Here is a 16,322-nt window from a genome sequence, read left to right on the forward strand (position 1 = left end):
AGAAAATCAATATTTGCTATATTCAATCACGAGAAATATGTTAATACATAAATCGGTGGAGCTTAATTGATTTTAAAAAAATTATACACATACATACAAATACATTTAATTTGTTTCAATTTGATAGTCAAACAATTTAATTTTTTTCAGATGATTGTGATATTAAGATGAATATAGCAAGAACTTGAAGAAAAAGCACCATGCCGGGACTAGGGGCTCTGGGGGCATTTAAAGACAGGGCATCAGGAGTCTTCAGTCGGTAAGTTATTTATATTTCATTTAAAATTTCCCAAAAAGTTTGAATGCTTTTCCCGTGTATATAAAAATGAATCGATTTTGAATTTTGAGCAATTTTATAGTATCTAATTCATAAATAAAAAAAAATGATATTCTTATCCATATGATATGCTTTTCCGTTATGCAAAGGAAAGTCGCAAATTGTAGCTATCGACCTTTTGAACTATGTATGTAGATCACTTTTGTTTTTGAAAAAATTCATCGTTTAAAACGCAATTGAAAAGACACTTTTATGTACATAATTTTGTACATCAGACATACATAGTTAACATACATATATACATACAGATGATTATTCAAAATATAAAAATCTTCACGTACATATATATAAATACATACATAAGTACTTGTATACATACAAGAAGTACGAGTACATATTATGCAGGTACATATACAAATATCTTTGGAATTGCAAAGGTAGAGTAATTTCTCGTGCCTATATCCACTTGTGGGCCCTCAGCTGGTTCTCAAATCCTTTTCGATGGCGCACATTTGGCGAGCTTGTAAAGATGAGAAAAACGTTTCGCCCCCGCTTTGCCGCTCCCTTTTAACAAGCGTTCAGAACTGATCCCTCTTTTACTGTTGACTGCACCGCGCTGATAACAAACAGACATTATCCCGGATTTATGTCATCATTTCTTCCGGCCCTTCTTTTCCACCCGCCTTCCACCACCGCTTAGATTTTTCTCGAATCACTAGGTACGAATATTATTACTTTAGTCCAATGATCTATAGATTTACAATTATAAAATTTATTAATAATTTCTTTTTTAATTTAATGCATACATATTTTTAAATAATACATAGTACAATCTATAGATTCATTTATGTACATATGTATATACATACATATCAGTTGCGTGCGGTAGAATTATTCTTGTTTTTGTCGCACAACCTTGGTTACGTCTGTGCTGGCAGAATACAAGGGGACTCGGTATGACGACACCTAGTCCCCTGTATTCAACTCGCGCTTACGTAAATAAGACTGCGACAAAAACAGCGAAAATGTCACGGCACGCCACTGGTACATATTATATACATATATGTAGCTGTGAATTTTAGAAGCTTTGTTTGAATTGGTATGAATTATTTTGTTAACTTGAATTGTACATAAAATATTCAAAAAAATAAAGCACTTAAACATAAAGAATGCTCATTACTTTTCGATGGGACAATTTAGTCGTCTATAAAGATTGATTTTTAATTTCAATATATGAAAATATATGAAATTTTCTTGCTTTTCAACGTATTATAATTGATTATATATTATAATAATTATTATTGAGAATTACAGTCATTAAATATATTTCGTTTTAATTTAATGATATTTTTTATTATTAATGATGCCTCTTTAATCTGTCCTCTTTATGACATTCGGCAAATTATTTTCTTTTCCTTTTTCACTCCTCTTAGCTGGAGGGTGAAGTACCTATTGGTACTTCTCCTGATAGAGGTCCACATCCAGGGGGTCCTTTTTCTTCAGCCTCTTTATAGCTTTACTGAAGAGCAGCTCCCAGATCGTCATGTTGGGATGATTTTTCAATCTGTTTCTATATTAAGAAACTGTTTTTTAAATTAAGATAATATTTTCACCTCGGAAAAATGAAAGTTTTTTATCTACCCACTTCGTAATACTTTTTAAAATTTTAATTATTGAAGGTTATCGAAATTGCTGTAATAGATATTCCCAAAAGCGGGTTTTAGAAATTGCAGTGCACCCAATATTTTTCACAGTATCACATAAAATAATTCTACTAATGGCTTGGGAAAACATGGCGGGGCTTGGGCCTGGGAAAATTAATTTTTGCCTAACCATCGGATTTTCATTAAACATCTTGTCATCAAACATATAAATTTTAATATCCTAAGTACTAAATTTCACGCGAAAAATACGGAGCAGACATCGATCATGCAAAGTTAGCATTTTTATGGTAGTCACCTTCGACATTTATAATAAATGATCCAAATTAATAGCTAAAAAGTCCGCGATATCATAGCTAGCTAAAGCTATTGGTTATCTTGCGATATTCACAGTGGTTAACTCTGTGAAGCGAAATCATATTTTCTCTACGCACTACGCGTGAAATTGAGTTACCACCCTAAAAGCTTTTTGCCGCATCAAACAAACTTTGAAAAATAATGATGACCGCACATACATACATATATAGATGTATACATCAACTTGAAGGAATTTGAATTAAAGTTTATTTTGTTTTAATATTCAAAATGTTCATTTTTCGTTTATTTTACTAATAATTTTGAAATAAAAAAATTTGATGTTTTATACTACGTAATAATTTCCTTTGCGGGGATTAAAGTAGGTACGACCTAAGTAAACTTTATCATTGTACTCGCTAACGGGTCCGTTAATGGAGTACGGCTTTATTTTTCATGCTGTTGAATAATTTTTTTCTTTAAGAAAATCGTTAAATAAAAGGACCTTTTTTAAAATCCAAAATTATAAAATACATCAAGAATGCCTTTAATTCCTTTTATTTCGACAACATTTTATTTAAAGAAAATTTATTGAGGCATAACTTATTATACGTATGTTTTAAAGCTCTTAAAAAATAAAACAAGACAAAGAATACTATCAATTAGCGTTGAATAAATACAGATTATACTTCAGTTTTGATCATCATCAACTACTAACAACGGGATTCTCATCATGAAAGAAAACTCAAGTATATATTCATCATGTTTGCGAAATACTCGAGTCCTCGCGTGTACGTTCTGAGCTCTATATTGTGAGAGGATATTATCTTTCGAGCAAATCCAGTTAAGTACTATCAATCTCTTAATCAGGCCATTAGCAGTGGAAGCTTCCCCACCCATTTAAAAGCTTTAAGCTCCCATATTGGAAGCGGGAAGGGGTCCCCTTCAAATTTTGACGACTCTCCTTTCTCTCAGAGAACCTGTCCGGTATAATTATCGTTGTGTTGCAACCATTGTCATCAGTCTTCATCAGGGGTAACTGTCGTGAAATCTTTTGTTTCAACGTTTCAACAGATTCGCAATCAACTAATGGCCATTCCCATCAGAGCAATAGTAACACAATACGATTTATCGAAAAGTTAATCACACACACATACATACATATAATATATACTATCGTGTATTAAACGAACGTATTTTCTAATATGATTAATTATTTACGTAAACCAGACGCCCGCCCTTTCATTTGTTCTCATGCTCGTCACAAAGCCTATATAAATTACCAATCCCTTTATGGGTATTAACTCGCAACCAAAGCCTCATTAATAAGTATTTTCATCAAGTTATATGTATGTTCATAATCTATACATACTATGGCCGTCATTCTAATATATATTTCGTACATATATTTATATAAATTTAATTTGAAATAAATATAAAAACGTATTTAATAAAACGCACATAAATACATATATCATCATATTGAGATAGAAGAAGTAAGTGGTCAATACTTTAATAAATTCCCTAGCTATATGTATGTACAAATATATGTATGTAGGAATACATAATGAAGCGGTCGCTTAGCACTCCGAATAATTATTTTGGCTATTTGAATATTGCTCCCCCACACGAATGTTAAGCAATTGGCCATCCATTGTAATTGTCACAGAAAGGGTAACGCAAGTGTCGCAAATAGATAAATTGCTACAATGCTACACATAATGTATGTATGTGTATGCACATTTTTTTTAATGGCGATAGATAATTATATTTTGGGAAACCAATGAAGACTATCGTGTGCCGTTCGTTAATGAAATCTGATACATTTGGGCGGAATTAATTAAAACTTGAAAGTGACTTTGAAAACCACACAGACCAGCTTTCATGAAAGGAGCTTAGCAGCCATTATGAACACGGGGAAATGCATAGCTTGGTCAAAGGACTTGTGTAATTAATCCGCATCTACATATTTATATATTATGTACGTACTATATACATCTGTAGATATTTCGTGAATAGTATTATTTTTTATATTGTAATTCACTGTCCAATGTTAAAGATCGATGGGAGAAAAATTATTTTAAAAAAACTATCGAAAAATACTCACACACAAATATTACATAAACAATTTAACATATTAATATATTAGTATTTGATACAGTTATTATTTAGAAATACGGCAAGCTAACACTGATTCAATTGTTTATTAAAAGGAAATTGTAGAACAGAAATCAATAGTTTTCTTTTAGGATTTAATGGTTCAAAGACAAATTGCCATTGTAATTAAATTCGTAGTTGTAATCAAAGTTCAATAAAGCTGCGTAGTTCGAAAGTTTTACCTAATTTATATCAGTTAATTTAACACATATGTCAATATGTGTAGAAAACTTTAACTCAATCAAATCGACAAATCGTTGAATTAGGCTTGATTTGTAACTTTGATTTATTTGTTTTATAATTACATACATATATTATACGTAAGGAGTCCAATTTAGCGTAATTTTTAAACCAATTACCTGATTACCAGTAAATAACCGGATTTTTCAATCTCATAAATAAACTATTTTTTTGTACTAAATATATTTAACCAAACGATAATAAACATTATACATTATACATATTTGTACAAAAAAAAGGCATGAGTGGTAATGGTAAGTTTTATAAATTACGATTTCTGTAAGGACTAAAATTTATTTTTTATTCGTCGTTTAAAAGCATAACACCAAAGATATCAGAATGTATTTACACTATCATCCGATAGTTGGAATCTAATTTTTTTCAGTGTAATTTCATTTCATCAAAAAAACAAATACCTTTCTCGCGATTTCTTTGTTTCTTTTTCTTCTCGGTATGTTCCTTCCCCAAACTGATTTCAGTTGTATTTCTAACAACTAACTGAAGCCTTTCTTTTACTGATAACACACATTTAGTCATATATGGCACTACTTTACTTTACTGAAACTGATAGATTTACTACATTTTCCTTGTAAATCCATGGTAAAATTTCTATTATTTTCATTATTGTGTATTTTTTCTCTTGGGCAAAGTACTGGGTCGAACCGATGTTGTCAGAAGATAAATTAAAAGAGTGTGATAAAACGCAGCGAACATTTGTTGATTTACCGGTAAAAGTAAGAATTATACCGATAAATTACCTAGCTATTTGTTGGGTCATTTACTGGTTTACCAGTAATGGACGTCCTTGTACATATGTAATATACATACATATAACCCTATCTAAAAGAATCTCCACTCTATGCAGCTCCAAGCGAAACGCGTTAGTCATGATTCTAGCGGAAAAGCTCTTAAGCTCCTCGTATTCCAATTCAATCCCTTATATTTCAAGCCATAACACTTGCTTTCCTCCATTTCTTCGGTGCTTATATGGAATTTAATTTTAAATATAAAAATTGATTATGGCTATTATGAAAGCTTAACATACATAAAAGTAATTTTGGTGAAAAAAAATATTTCATTCTAAAAAATAGTAAAAAAACGATAATTTTAAGTTAATTTTTAGAATAAAATCGAAAAAATGTTTTTTCACTGAAATACGATATTGCTTTATCATAATAACTGGAAATTATTCATTCGACATATGTATGTACATACATATTTGTTAATTTAATTAAATAATTTATTCCCAATGAAATTTATGTACAAATATATACATATGTCAAAATGCATTATCAAAGGTACAGGGATTTTTAATTCTGTCAAATTCACTCAAAAACTTTTGAAGGCCACATATTTATTTAATTTTATATATAAGTTTATTTCCACATATTTATATAAGTTTATTTCCAACTGAAGAGTACAACAATTGTCAAAAAACACTGACAAATTAAAGGACAAAAACAAATTATAATACAAAAATATTGCGCATCCACTCGCAAATTTCATATGGCCGAACATACAACATTCCAAATTAACGTCACTTTACGACCGAGCATTTACGACCCGAAAACGAATCTCCCAGTCCTTGGAATCAATTGTCGTCGGTGCAGCATCCCCGCCGACGGTGGCAGATAAATCAGACGTCGCCCGGGAGCGTCGTGGCGCCTTGCCCGGCGCCGACGGGGCGCCAAATGCACCCCACTAATATTTTTATCGTGCAAACTTATATCGTCATCTCGCCAGAGAATATATATACGGGGGAATCCCCCTTTCCGACGGAATCCCGAAGCCGCCGTATCGATCACATCGACCCGGGTCAAGGACGACAGGCGCCGACTCCAGATTCCGAATGCATCCAGCGACTAGCAGGCGACCATTAGCATACATATCGATTGTTAATATTTGCAAGCAGGGGGAGGGGTACCCACCCCCGTCCCACCCATTTGATGTGCCCTCTGGTCGTCAAATAGAGTAGCGTCTCTCGTTATTAGGCGGCCCAGCTATTGACACAGGCGCGATATGGATCGATGTGTGCGCAGCATCTAATGCCTATCGGGGTTTTCCTAGTTCAAATATTTGCTGGAGCTCTCGCCGCGTAGCAATATTGCTCTCGCCCCCGAAACTTTTTAGCGCCTGGTACCTACTATACCTATTCGAAAGTACTCATCTCGTGCCCGTCGGAGTTTCAATTCCCTGTCTTTGTTTCGCTGTAGAGGGATTATTATATGTTAGTACTTGAAGTATTGCATTCCATTACATCGCTCTGGCGATATTGCGTCTTTTGAAAAATAAGTCGATACTTGTAAGATGGTCGAAGCAATTTAAATATTTACTAGTATGTAGTGTGCTTCTGCTGCGCTTTTATATATTTGCATGCATGAGCAAAGAAATTGCTCATACATACATAGTTGTATTCATATACTTGTATACACCTTCTAAACTTTCTATATTAAATTCAACAAATTTCACTTCAGCAGAATTTTACCGTTTATGTATTAATATAAAATACGTATTTTTTTCATGAATACTCTCAAATCTGCGCAATAGAATTTTTAAAACACGTCTCCTTGAGGTGAAAACTATGTACGAGTAGATAGCGTATGTTCGTTTAAAACTATCGATAGTGTGTGTTTTTTTTTAAATTGACGTAAATAACTAGCCGACTTCCTTGGTGCTGTTTGGGAAGATGAAAATTTTAAAAAATAATAGAACATATAAATATATAAATATTTAACATTATATACCTAACTATAATATGTCTATAGTAAAATCACGTTTTAAGCAAACTTGAAATGTTATTTATTGGTTATAAAAATCAAAAAAATCGTAAAAATTACTACGGGTAAATTAAAAATCGCAAAGCATTATCTTCTTTAAATTTAGATTTTTTTAGAGAATGTGAGAAAATATTTCATTTTATTATAGTTAAAAATATTGTTTTAAATTGCCGAAAGAATACATATTTTATTTTGTATTTCCGTTTATTTATTGATGCACTCAAATACATACATTCATATAATTACATAAATATAGTTCGTATTCAAACCCTTCTCTATCAAGCTTTTTTGTCTTGTGCGAGTTTTGTGCGATTTCTCGTGGGCGCCACCCTTAGCAGGCAGCTTCCGGTCGCCGGCCGCTAGATGGTGTTCCGTGTCGCCTTTTGCAGGGGTGGCTTTTCTCCCCCAAAATCGTTCCGGCTTAATGGACGGGAAGGACGATGATAAGCAGCCGAAGATAAATCGACCGATAATTGTCTCACAATTTCCAATTTCTTCTTTTCATCGGCGTCTTCTCCGCTTTTATTTTCATACAATAATATCACATCTTGAACATATTCAACGAATCGAGCAGTCCATCGATGCTATTGTGAACGCGCTGATTGAATCCACTGACAGTAATGAATGTGTTTTGTGTGCAAGACTCGCAATATTTCGATACGTGCACGCCCTTATCCTCAAAGAGATTTATTGAGTTCCAATTGATATGCACAATAATGCCATCAGCCTTTGCCTACGTAGATAGTTATTACATGAACCGGAAATTCAATCAGAGCTCCACTGCAGAGGGAGGCAACGGGACAGTGGGGGGGGGGGCGACTTTGGAAATACTCGATCGCTTTTATAAACATTCAACGTATATATTTGAAAGATATTTCTAAAGTATCTACATATAATATGATACATGTGGGAAAGTTGTAACGATCCGTGGGATGAAATTTTCGTTTTTTGTTAAACTGAAATCTTGCAGAGCAATAAAACATCTGATAATGGAATCATGTCTCAACGACACTGTAAATATATCTTACACGATTGGTGGGGTGCACAATTACTCGTCTCGCGTATATTTGCATCGTTCAGCGTCTTCAGTTACTGATCTCATAAATCTGTTTTCTCTCCCGCTAATCCCCTTTTTTGCCTACACGGCGAAAACATAATCTGTCCAGGGATCCCCCGAGCGACTCCCTCGCAGCGGGAATATTTCACATTTTATTTTACACCGAAGCCGAGAACCCCAAACTTTTCTGGACGCTAATCCTTATTAATAATAATAATGCGGTCGATAATACGCCAATTTTTTCTCTTTTATTAAATTTCAACTTTCGACAACATTCACTCGAAAATTCATCTTCATATTATCCTTGCTTCAAATTTGGCGAAAATATTATTAGAATTTTCCGGGAGTATGTGTGGAAATCGGAATGTGCATGATAGTTGAGGAAAATGCTGATCGTACCGGGAATAAACGACGAAGTGTAAGGGGTTGTTCTGCATTGTCCCTACTGGTGGTTTCTAGTCTCATGTACTCATGCGGAGCCATTAATATGATTAAAACTAAACCGAACAACTCGCTGTCTCGTTCGTGCACTCTAAATTACTTTCATTTTTTAAATTCAAATTTTTAAAATAAATTTCTTAGATGGAAATTAATTTTGAATCTTTTTTTTTTAATTTCTAACCAATCATTAAGTGCCCGTTGATGATATAACACAAATAATTTCACAAATGTGACTATAAATTTAAATAATATTCATCCAAACATGAACCACAATGATGATTTCGTATTAAATGGATTATGCTATCAACTAAATTAATGGCATCATAAATTAATTTTATTAATATTTTTAAATCAAACAAATGCTACATGTTGTGATAGAATTTAATACATTAATTCTATGCGACTTGTATTCGAGCCAGTGCCAGTCTCGCATAGGTCCATTGTTCAAGGGCGGTACGTGAACCTCACCGCACAATGTGCACCCATTACTTTCTCATCATTTGTTGTACACATCGAGGGAACATTTTTAATCTTTTAAAAATTCAAAAGTTGACAATATCGTTTGAAAAAAAAATCATATAAAAATCCCGTATACAATAAATTTGACCAGACACGCCCCTGTCACATATCGTTTAGTATGATATGATTCAATTTTGTATTTGATTAGTCACCCCACTTCGCTAATTCAATCTGGAAATACCTACTGGAGCAATTCGGGAGCGGCTAAAGCGATTACAGTATGAATGTACATACACAAACAACCATTTCAATTTTATTCCATCGATAAAATCTTTATTAAAAATCTGCAAGCAATTTTGTACAGTGTTTATTCGTATTTCTGTAAACAATGCATAAAAACAATGGTAAGCGAAACAAAATAAGGGGAGAGGTTAAAGAGGAAAATCTAATCTAGATAATGCAATAGTAAAGCTGGAAAGCTACAACAGTAAATAAGAACATTGTCTTCAGATCCTTTCGGATTCAAATTATATCCTGACGAAATACTAGTACAATGCATGTTAATCGCACTGCTCATTCCATTAAAAAGTTTATATTACATAATATTACACATCCCACTCCATTTGTATCGCAATTGAATTATTCTTGCAAAAAAGTTTTATCTGCAATTTTTGCCAGATTATTTTGCTATTAAGATTGCAGTGACAATCAAGTTTTTATAGTCAAATCCCGTAATATGTTGTTGGAAATCTTCTGTGATCGGTCGAACCCTATGAACAAATCGCTCTCTCTCACTCTCCCCAGTGTATAATATAACCGTAATGTATTCACCGGGTAAACACCGTCTAAAACATTTTACAAAGCTTTGCATTGAGTAGAATTGAAATTGAGTTGAGTATTTAAATGGGTTTCCCATTTGTGCCGAGAGGAACATGAAAATAGCGTGGCTTTTAGAGCCGACGCGAAGGGATGCATAAGGGATGGAAGGAAACTCAAAGTGCCACCGCCATCTAAAGTTTCTATATTTGTCATGCTCTGCATGGATATTGTATTTTTTATATCAGTTATATACCTACATGTACATATATGTACATACATACATACTTATATACATCAATACTAAAGCTGAACATAAATATGTATATGTATATGATTTTATCACATATGTTTTTATGCATATGTGATCAAATTTATTCATCAGATAATTCATCACTTTAAAAGCATTATTTTCGATTCATCATACATATATACATACATACATATGTACATATGTATATAACCATACAAAATAGTGGTTTTTTTGAAATGTATTACACCATAATAAAATATTGTGGTTTTGTTGAGATTTGTACAGAGGAAACAGATTTCAATCGCAACTATCGATCCCCATCGGTTGTATAAAAAATGTGATGTGATTTTTAGTACCCTTTTCGACAAAGGGCTTTTCCGCTCCCTCTTACCGTATACTCATCAGGCATTTTAACAATAGTCGTTTTATTTTTTTTATTTTGCATTTCGCATTGGCAGCGCAAAGTGGTGCAAAATTACTCGAACACTTATTTCAGAAGGCGTTTCCGGAGTTTTCACTGTGGTTGCCGCTATGGGAAAAAAGAAAAAGCTTTCAGTATTCCGTACGCAAGTTTATTCGGGAAGTGGTGGTTATCCAGAGGGGAAGATCGATTCTTCTTCTCCTTCCGGGTGATAATATTTGCATCATAATGAACCCTACATTCTTTACTTTTCACATATTTTGCTTCAAAACTTCTATTGCATTTTATTCGCACGTCGTTTTATATAAATTGTTTGAATTGAGAGTTGACATTACACAACATTAATTTTGCTAAGCTGTATGTACCCGTATCCCATTTTTGAAAGTTGCTAAAATATATCCCTTCCCCTTTTATGGATTCGCTCAGCGTCACGCGTTTGGATTTTTCGCCCTTTTTATGGACAGGGCTTTGATTTTCACAACGGAAAATGTATAACAGACATAACATAATACTGGGGGGGACTTGTTCACTTTGCCTAAAGACTTGTTACAATATGACAGCTATTGAAAAATCGGCGGTACTCTCCTTCCCTTTTGTACTGTTTCATATTTCATATCTGCTGAAGGGTACTTAGCCGTGGACGTGTCGTATGTCTTCTTTGAAATTCTAACGAAAAAAATGTTACGTAATCGGATGCAAATTTTATATGAGAAGTGTTTGTTTTGAATCGATCCGAGGAAAATATTTGTCGCTGTCGGAGAGAGGTCTCAACCCTATCGTGATTGTTGAAGCTCTACAAATGTGGAAATCAAAGAAACTTCCCCTGGTTACGGTGAATGGAGGAGCCAAAGCCTAAGAACCAAACAATAACGTTACTTTTACCCTACGTCGTCTTTTATTTTCAATTGTGCGGTGGCCGATCTTTTGAGATGCATTCACAAAGCATCCATTGTGGTGAAAAACGATAGTAAAGCTCCATTTCACTGATAAGAAAACCTCATTTTCCAAATAGACTATTGATTCTGTGGGTTTAAAAGTAAGTATACATTTTTCTCGTGTTTTTGTGTAACACCATCACAATTTCAAATGTTTGATAAATCTCATTTTTGCAGTATACATATGTATGTATATGTAAATAGATATAAATTTTGGAAATTATGTAACACGTGCTTTTAACTTAAAACGAAATATGTATTTCAGTTACATAAATTTGTGCTGCAATAAAATATTTAAATATTATTTAGTATTATATTCATGAGCTCTCATATCTTTAGAGATTGAAGTGTGAGAAAATCGATAGACTTCAGCATAGATGGCAAAGTCTATTAGTGCATAGCTTGTGCATTCAACATCGCCGATATTAAAAAAGTGAGACCAACTACCAGCACATCTCATAATACAAAAGATGGTATTACCTTAGATCAATTAAAACCATGTATTCATCTAAATATGAAGGCGCAAAAAAGATTTATCGGATTTAATTAGTAAAAAAATCTTGTAACTCCAAATAATAAAAAAAAAATCAGATGTGCTAACCTACGACTTTTTCTATATATTTGAGGAATATAAGAAGTATAAAAAACAAAATTTGATAGTGAAAAACATGTATGTATGTACATATACATGTTCACACATACCGACTATGATGTACATAAAACATACATACATATGTACCAGTGGCGTGCGGTCCATGGATGCGGTGGATGCGGCGCATCCCCTATAACTTTAAAAAGCCAAGAGTATTTTTAATAAATATTTGAATTTCGCTTCGATGTATTCTTAGTGATGTACGTGATTATGATGTAGTATATGATATATATTTCACATATCACGTGTTTTTTGTTACATGATGCATTATATAGGATCTTTTGATAATTTTTATTAAGGATTCGCATAGGCCGCATTCGCATAGGCCGGCCACAGGCGAGTGACGCTGGCGAGTAGACGCTGAGTGAAGTGCGCGCGCGTCATGGATTCGGAGTCGCGACCGATCCCATTTGCGCATGCGCACTATGAGGCTGTCTTATTCGCGCGGACGCGTTGACACTTGTTTAACCTCTACGGTGGATTCGGTTTCTCTGTTTGCTTATCTATTGAGTTTCACTTGGAAGCCGCTGTTGATCGATATTTCCGCACGCTACGCCCCAAGTTATTTATCAAAAAGCTAGCCGATTCATTTCTTTAGACGAAGTTAATCATTTATACTGTAAGTTGGTTATTTTTTACTTTTGAATTAAGTTTTCATTTAAATTAGTTTCGTCTAACTTTATTTTTAGTTTACTGTTCCACTACTTACGAGTTTTCATTATTGCCTTTAATATGGATATCGAAAATAACAATGAGAGTGGACTTGTCGTCGAGATCAATAATAATTGCAATTGTTTAATTGAAAATGTGCTGAAAAGAAGATTTGCTTCTCTCCCATTTAATGAAAAGGAGATTATTGTTAAGAGCCCCAAACCCACACCAATATTAAATATTCAGTCTAAAACAAAAACATTTAAAAGGTATTTTAACACAGAAACATACGAAAAAATTTCATGGATTTGTGGATGTGCTCACTTAACGAAATTATTCTGTTGGCCATGTATTTTATTTTCTCAAGAAGTGAATGTCTGGAGTAAATTTGGATTTTCTGACCTAAACAATTTAAGTAAATCGCGCAAGAGACATGAATGTTCTCAAGCTCACATATGTTCTTCTGCTCAATTTAAAAAATTTGGAAAGGGACCTCGTATAGAAAATTTTTTAAGTGCTCAATTTAAAGCAAATATTGAAATGCACAACAAAGAAGTTACTGCAAATAGATACATTTTGTCGAAATTAATAAGCGCGATCTGTTTTTTAGCAAAACAAGAACAACCTTTACGAGGACATTTTGAGCACCAGGAATCGGAAAATAGAGGGAATTATATTGAATTGCTGTATCTGTTGAGTGAATCAGACATAAAATTGAAAACTCATTTAGATAACTCTACGGTGTTTACTGGACTATCGAACCATATACAAAATGACTTGGTATCCGCAATATCAAAAGTCTTGCTAGATGAGATTAAAACTGAAATACGTGCATCAAAATTTGTTTCCATAATTGTGGACGAATCTACAGATATAAGTCGCAAAGCTCAGCTATCTACTATTTTTAGATATGTAGATGAAAATAATGAAATTCAGGAGAGATTTGTTGGATTTGTCGATGTTAGTCCCAATAGAACAGCTAATGCTCTTTTTCAGCACATACGTGAGACCTTGGAAGAATTTGGTTGTTTGGACAAATTAATTGCACAAACGTACGATGGAGCGGCTGTAATGTCCGGGGAGCATAATGGAGTGCAACGAAAAATTCGAGATATTTGTCCTAATTCTTTATTTGTCCATTGTTACGCTCACAGATTGAATTTAGTTTTGTCGCAATCTGTTAAACATATATCCGGATGCAAACGTTTTTTCAGCCGTATGTTGTCATTTTCAACTTTTTTTTGTAAGTCTTCAAGAAGAATTTCCCTTCTCGATTGTCAAATAAAAAAACGATTTCCCACTGCTGCCCCTACACGATGGAACTACAATAGCAAAATTTTAAATATGATATTAGAATATCAAACAGAATTAATGGAAATATTTAATCAAATAATTAATGACGAAGACGAATGGGATACTGATGCTGTCATAAATGCTGAAGTCCTTCATCGTTATTTAAAAGAGTTTGAATTCAATTTCAATTTGCATTTATTTTCTGCAATATTTAATTCGGCAGATTTTTTATTTGAAATTTTACAAAAAAAAACCTTTGACATATCGTATTGCGTAAGTGAAATTAAAAAATTTGTAAAATATTTAGATAACAAAAAAGACGATTTTGATTCATTGTGGAACAAAGTAATAACTAAAAATTTTAATAGAAAAAGAAAATATGCTGAATGTGAAGAAGATGTGAAAACAACGTATAAACTTCACTATTCTGAAATTTTAGAAACTCTTTCAGTAAATACAACCAATCGATTTCGAGATATCGAAAATTTAAAATTTCTCGAATTTTTTAACGTCAAAAAATTTAAAGAATATGAAAATAATTTTCCAGATTTCCTATTTAAATCACTCCACCTAACTTATGGAAAATACTTTGATTTTATGAAATTAAAAAGCGAATTAATTTACATGTACTCAACGCAAGATTTTCATTTGAAATCTATAAATGACGTAAAGGAATTAATTGTGAAAGATGATCTAATAGACGTTTTGGAACAAGTATTTAGTTTAATACAATTAATTTGTACGATACCTTCCACGAGCGCATCGGCTGAACGATCATTTTCGACTATGAAAAGAATTAAAACGTTCACCAGAAGTAGTCAAAGTGAAGAAAGACTCTCTGGTCTTGCTTTAATTGCAATCGAAATGAAAATAATGTCAAATTTAAAAAACAATAAAAAATTCTATGATGCGGTTATCGATGAATTTTGTAAAAAGGAACGAAGAATAAAATTAAATTTTAAAAAATAAATTGGTCGGTTTTTTTTTTCAAACAAGGGACAGCATCCCTTGTTTGAAAAGTCACCGCCCGCCACTGATATGTACATAAAACAAAAGTTCTACTTCTGATAGTTGGATTTTGTTCAAAATTTTTTTATTACTTAACATCACTATAAATATTATGAACATAAAATATCAAGAAGTTTAAGAGGTCAAAATAAAATAATGTTTTAAAAAAAATATTACTTCCGGTTTACGAATTCTAGCCAAAACCTTGTCAACTTTAATCTAGTACATAAATAATACAAATATAAATTTTCAATTTGATACGTTCAGTAGTGTGGAAAAAATCGTGTGGTCAAGACGAAATAATTCTACTTCCGGTTTATTCAATTTAATATATATTTTTTTAATTTAATCACATTAATTAAAAAATTGTACTTGAATTTTCTTGTGAAGAGCACACATAATTAATGGGTCGAAAAAAATATTGGAAGAAAAATCCACTTTAAACTGCCACTTCTGGTTGACGGGAGTTCACCAAATCACTTGATATTAAACACAAACTTCTAGATAAGTTCAATACACTAAATGGTTTCAGAGAAAAACATAAAAAACCTCGATTCTCTAAAGTAAAAGTACTACTTCCAGTCGAGGTAAAAATATTCAAAAAATATAAGTGTATGAAATCCATCATATATGTGGGTCTACATCACGGCATCGAAAGGTCGAAAGATCGAAAAAGCAAATATCGGAAAGCAAAGATCGAAAATCGAAAGATCTTAAGTCGAAAGAACGTATGCATGGTAAACGGTACTATGTACATATATATGTATAATATAGATGTATGTATCAGTGGCATGCGGTGAAATTATCTCTCTTTTTGTCGTACAGCCTTGCTTAATGTGCGCGGGTAGGATACGTGAGGAAAAGCCTGTTCCTCTTCTGTATCCTGCTCGCGCAAATTAAGTGAGGCTGTACGTGTTAAACGAACATTTT

At 33.0% G+C, this 16,322-nt stretch overlaps 1 protein-coding gene across 1 annotated transcript in view; it reads left to right on the forward strand.

The window, feature by feature from the left end:
• Positions 1–200: 200 nt before the first annotated feature.
• The window catches only part of VGlut (Vesicular glutamate transporter), a 37,318-nt gene continuing 21,196 nt past the window's right edge, over positions 201–16,322 (forward strand). Inside the window, exon 1 of the mRNA XM_077431615.1 lies at positions 201–259. Within this exon, the coding sequence (XP_077287741.1) occupies positions 201–259 (59 nt within the window). The remainder of the gene's footprint in view (positions 260–16,322) is intronic.

The sequence above is a fragment of the Arctopsyche grandis genome, chromosome 5, assembly GCF_051622035.1.
Source record: "Arctopsyche grandis isolate Sample6627 chromosome 5, ASM5162203v2, whole genome shotgun sequence".
NCBI lineage: Eukaryota > Metazoa > Arthropoda > Insecta > Trichoptera > Hydropsychidae > Arctopsyche > Arctopsyche grandis.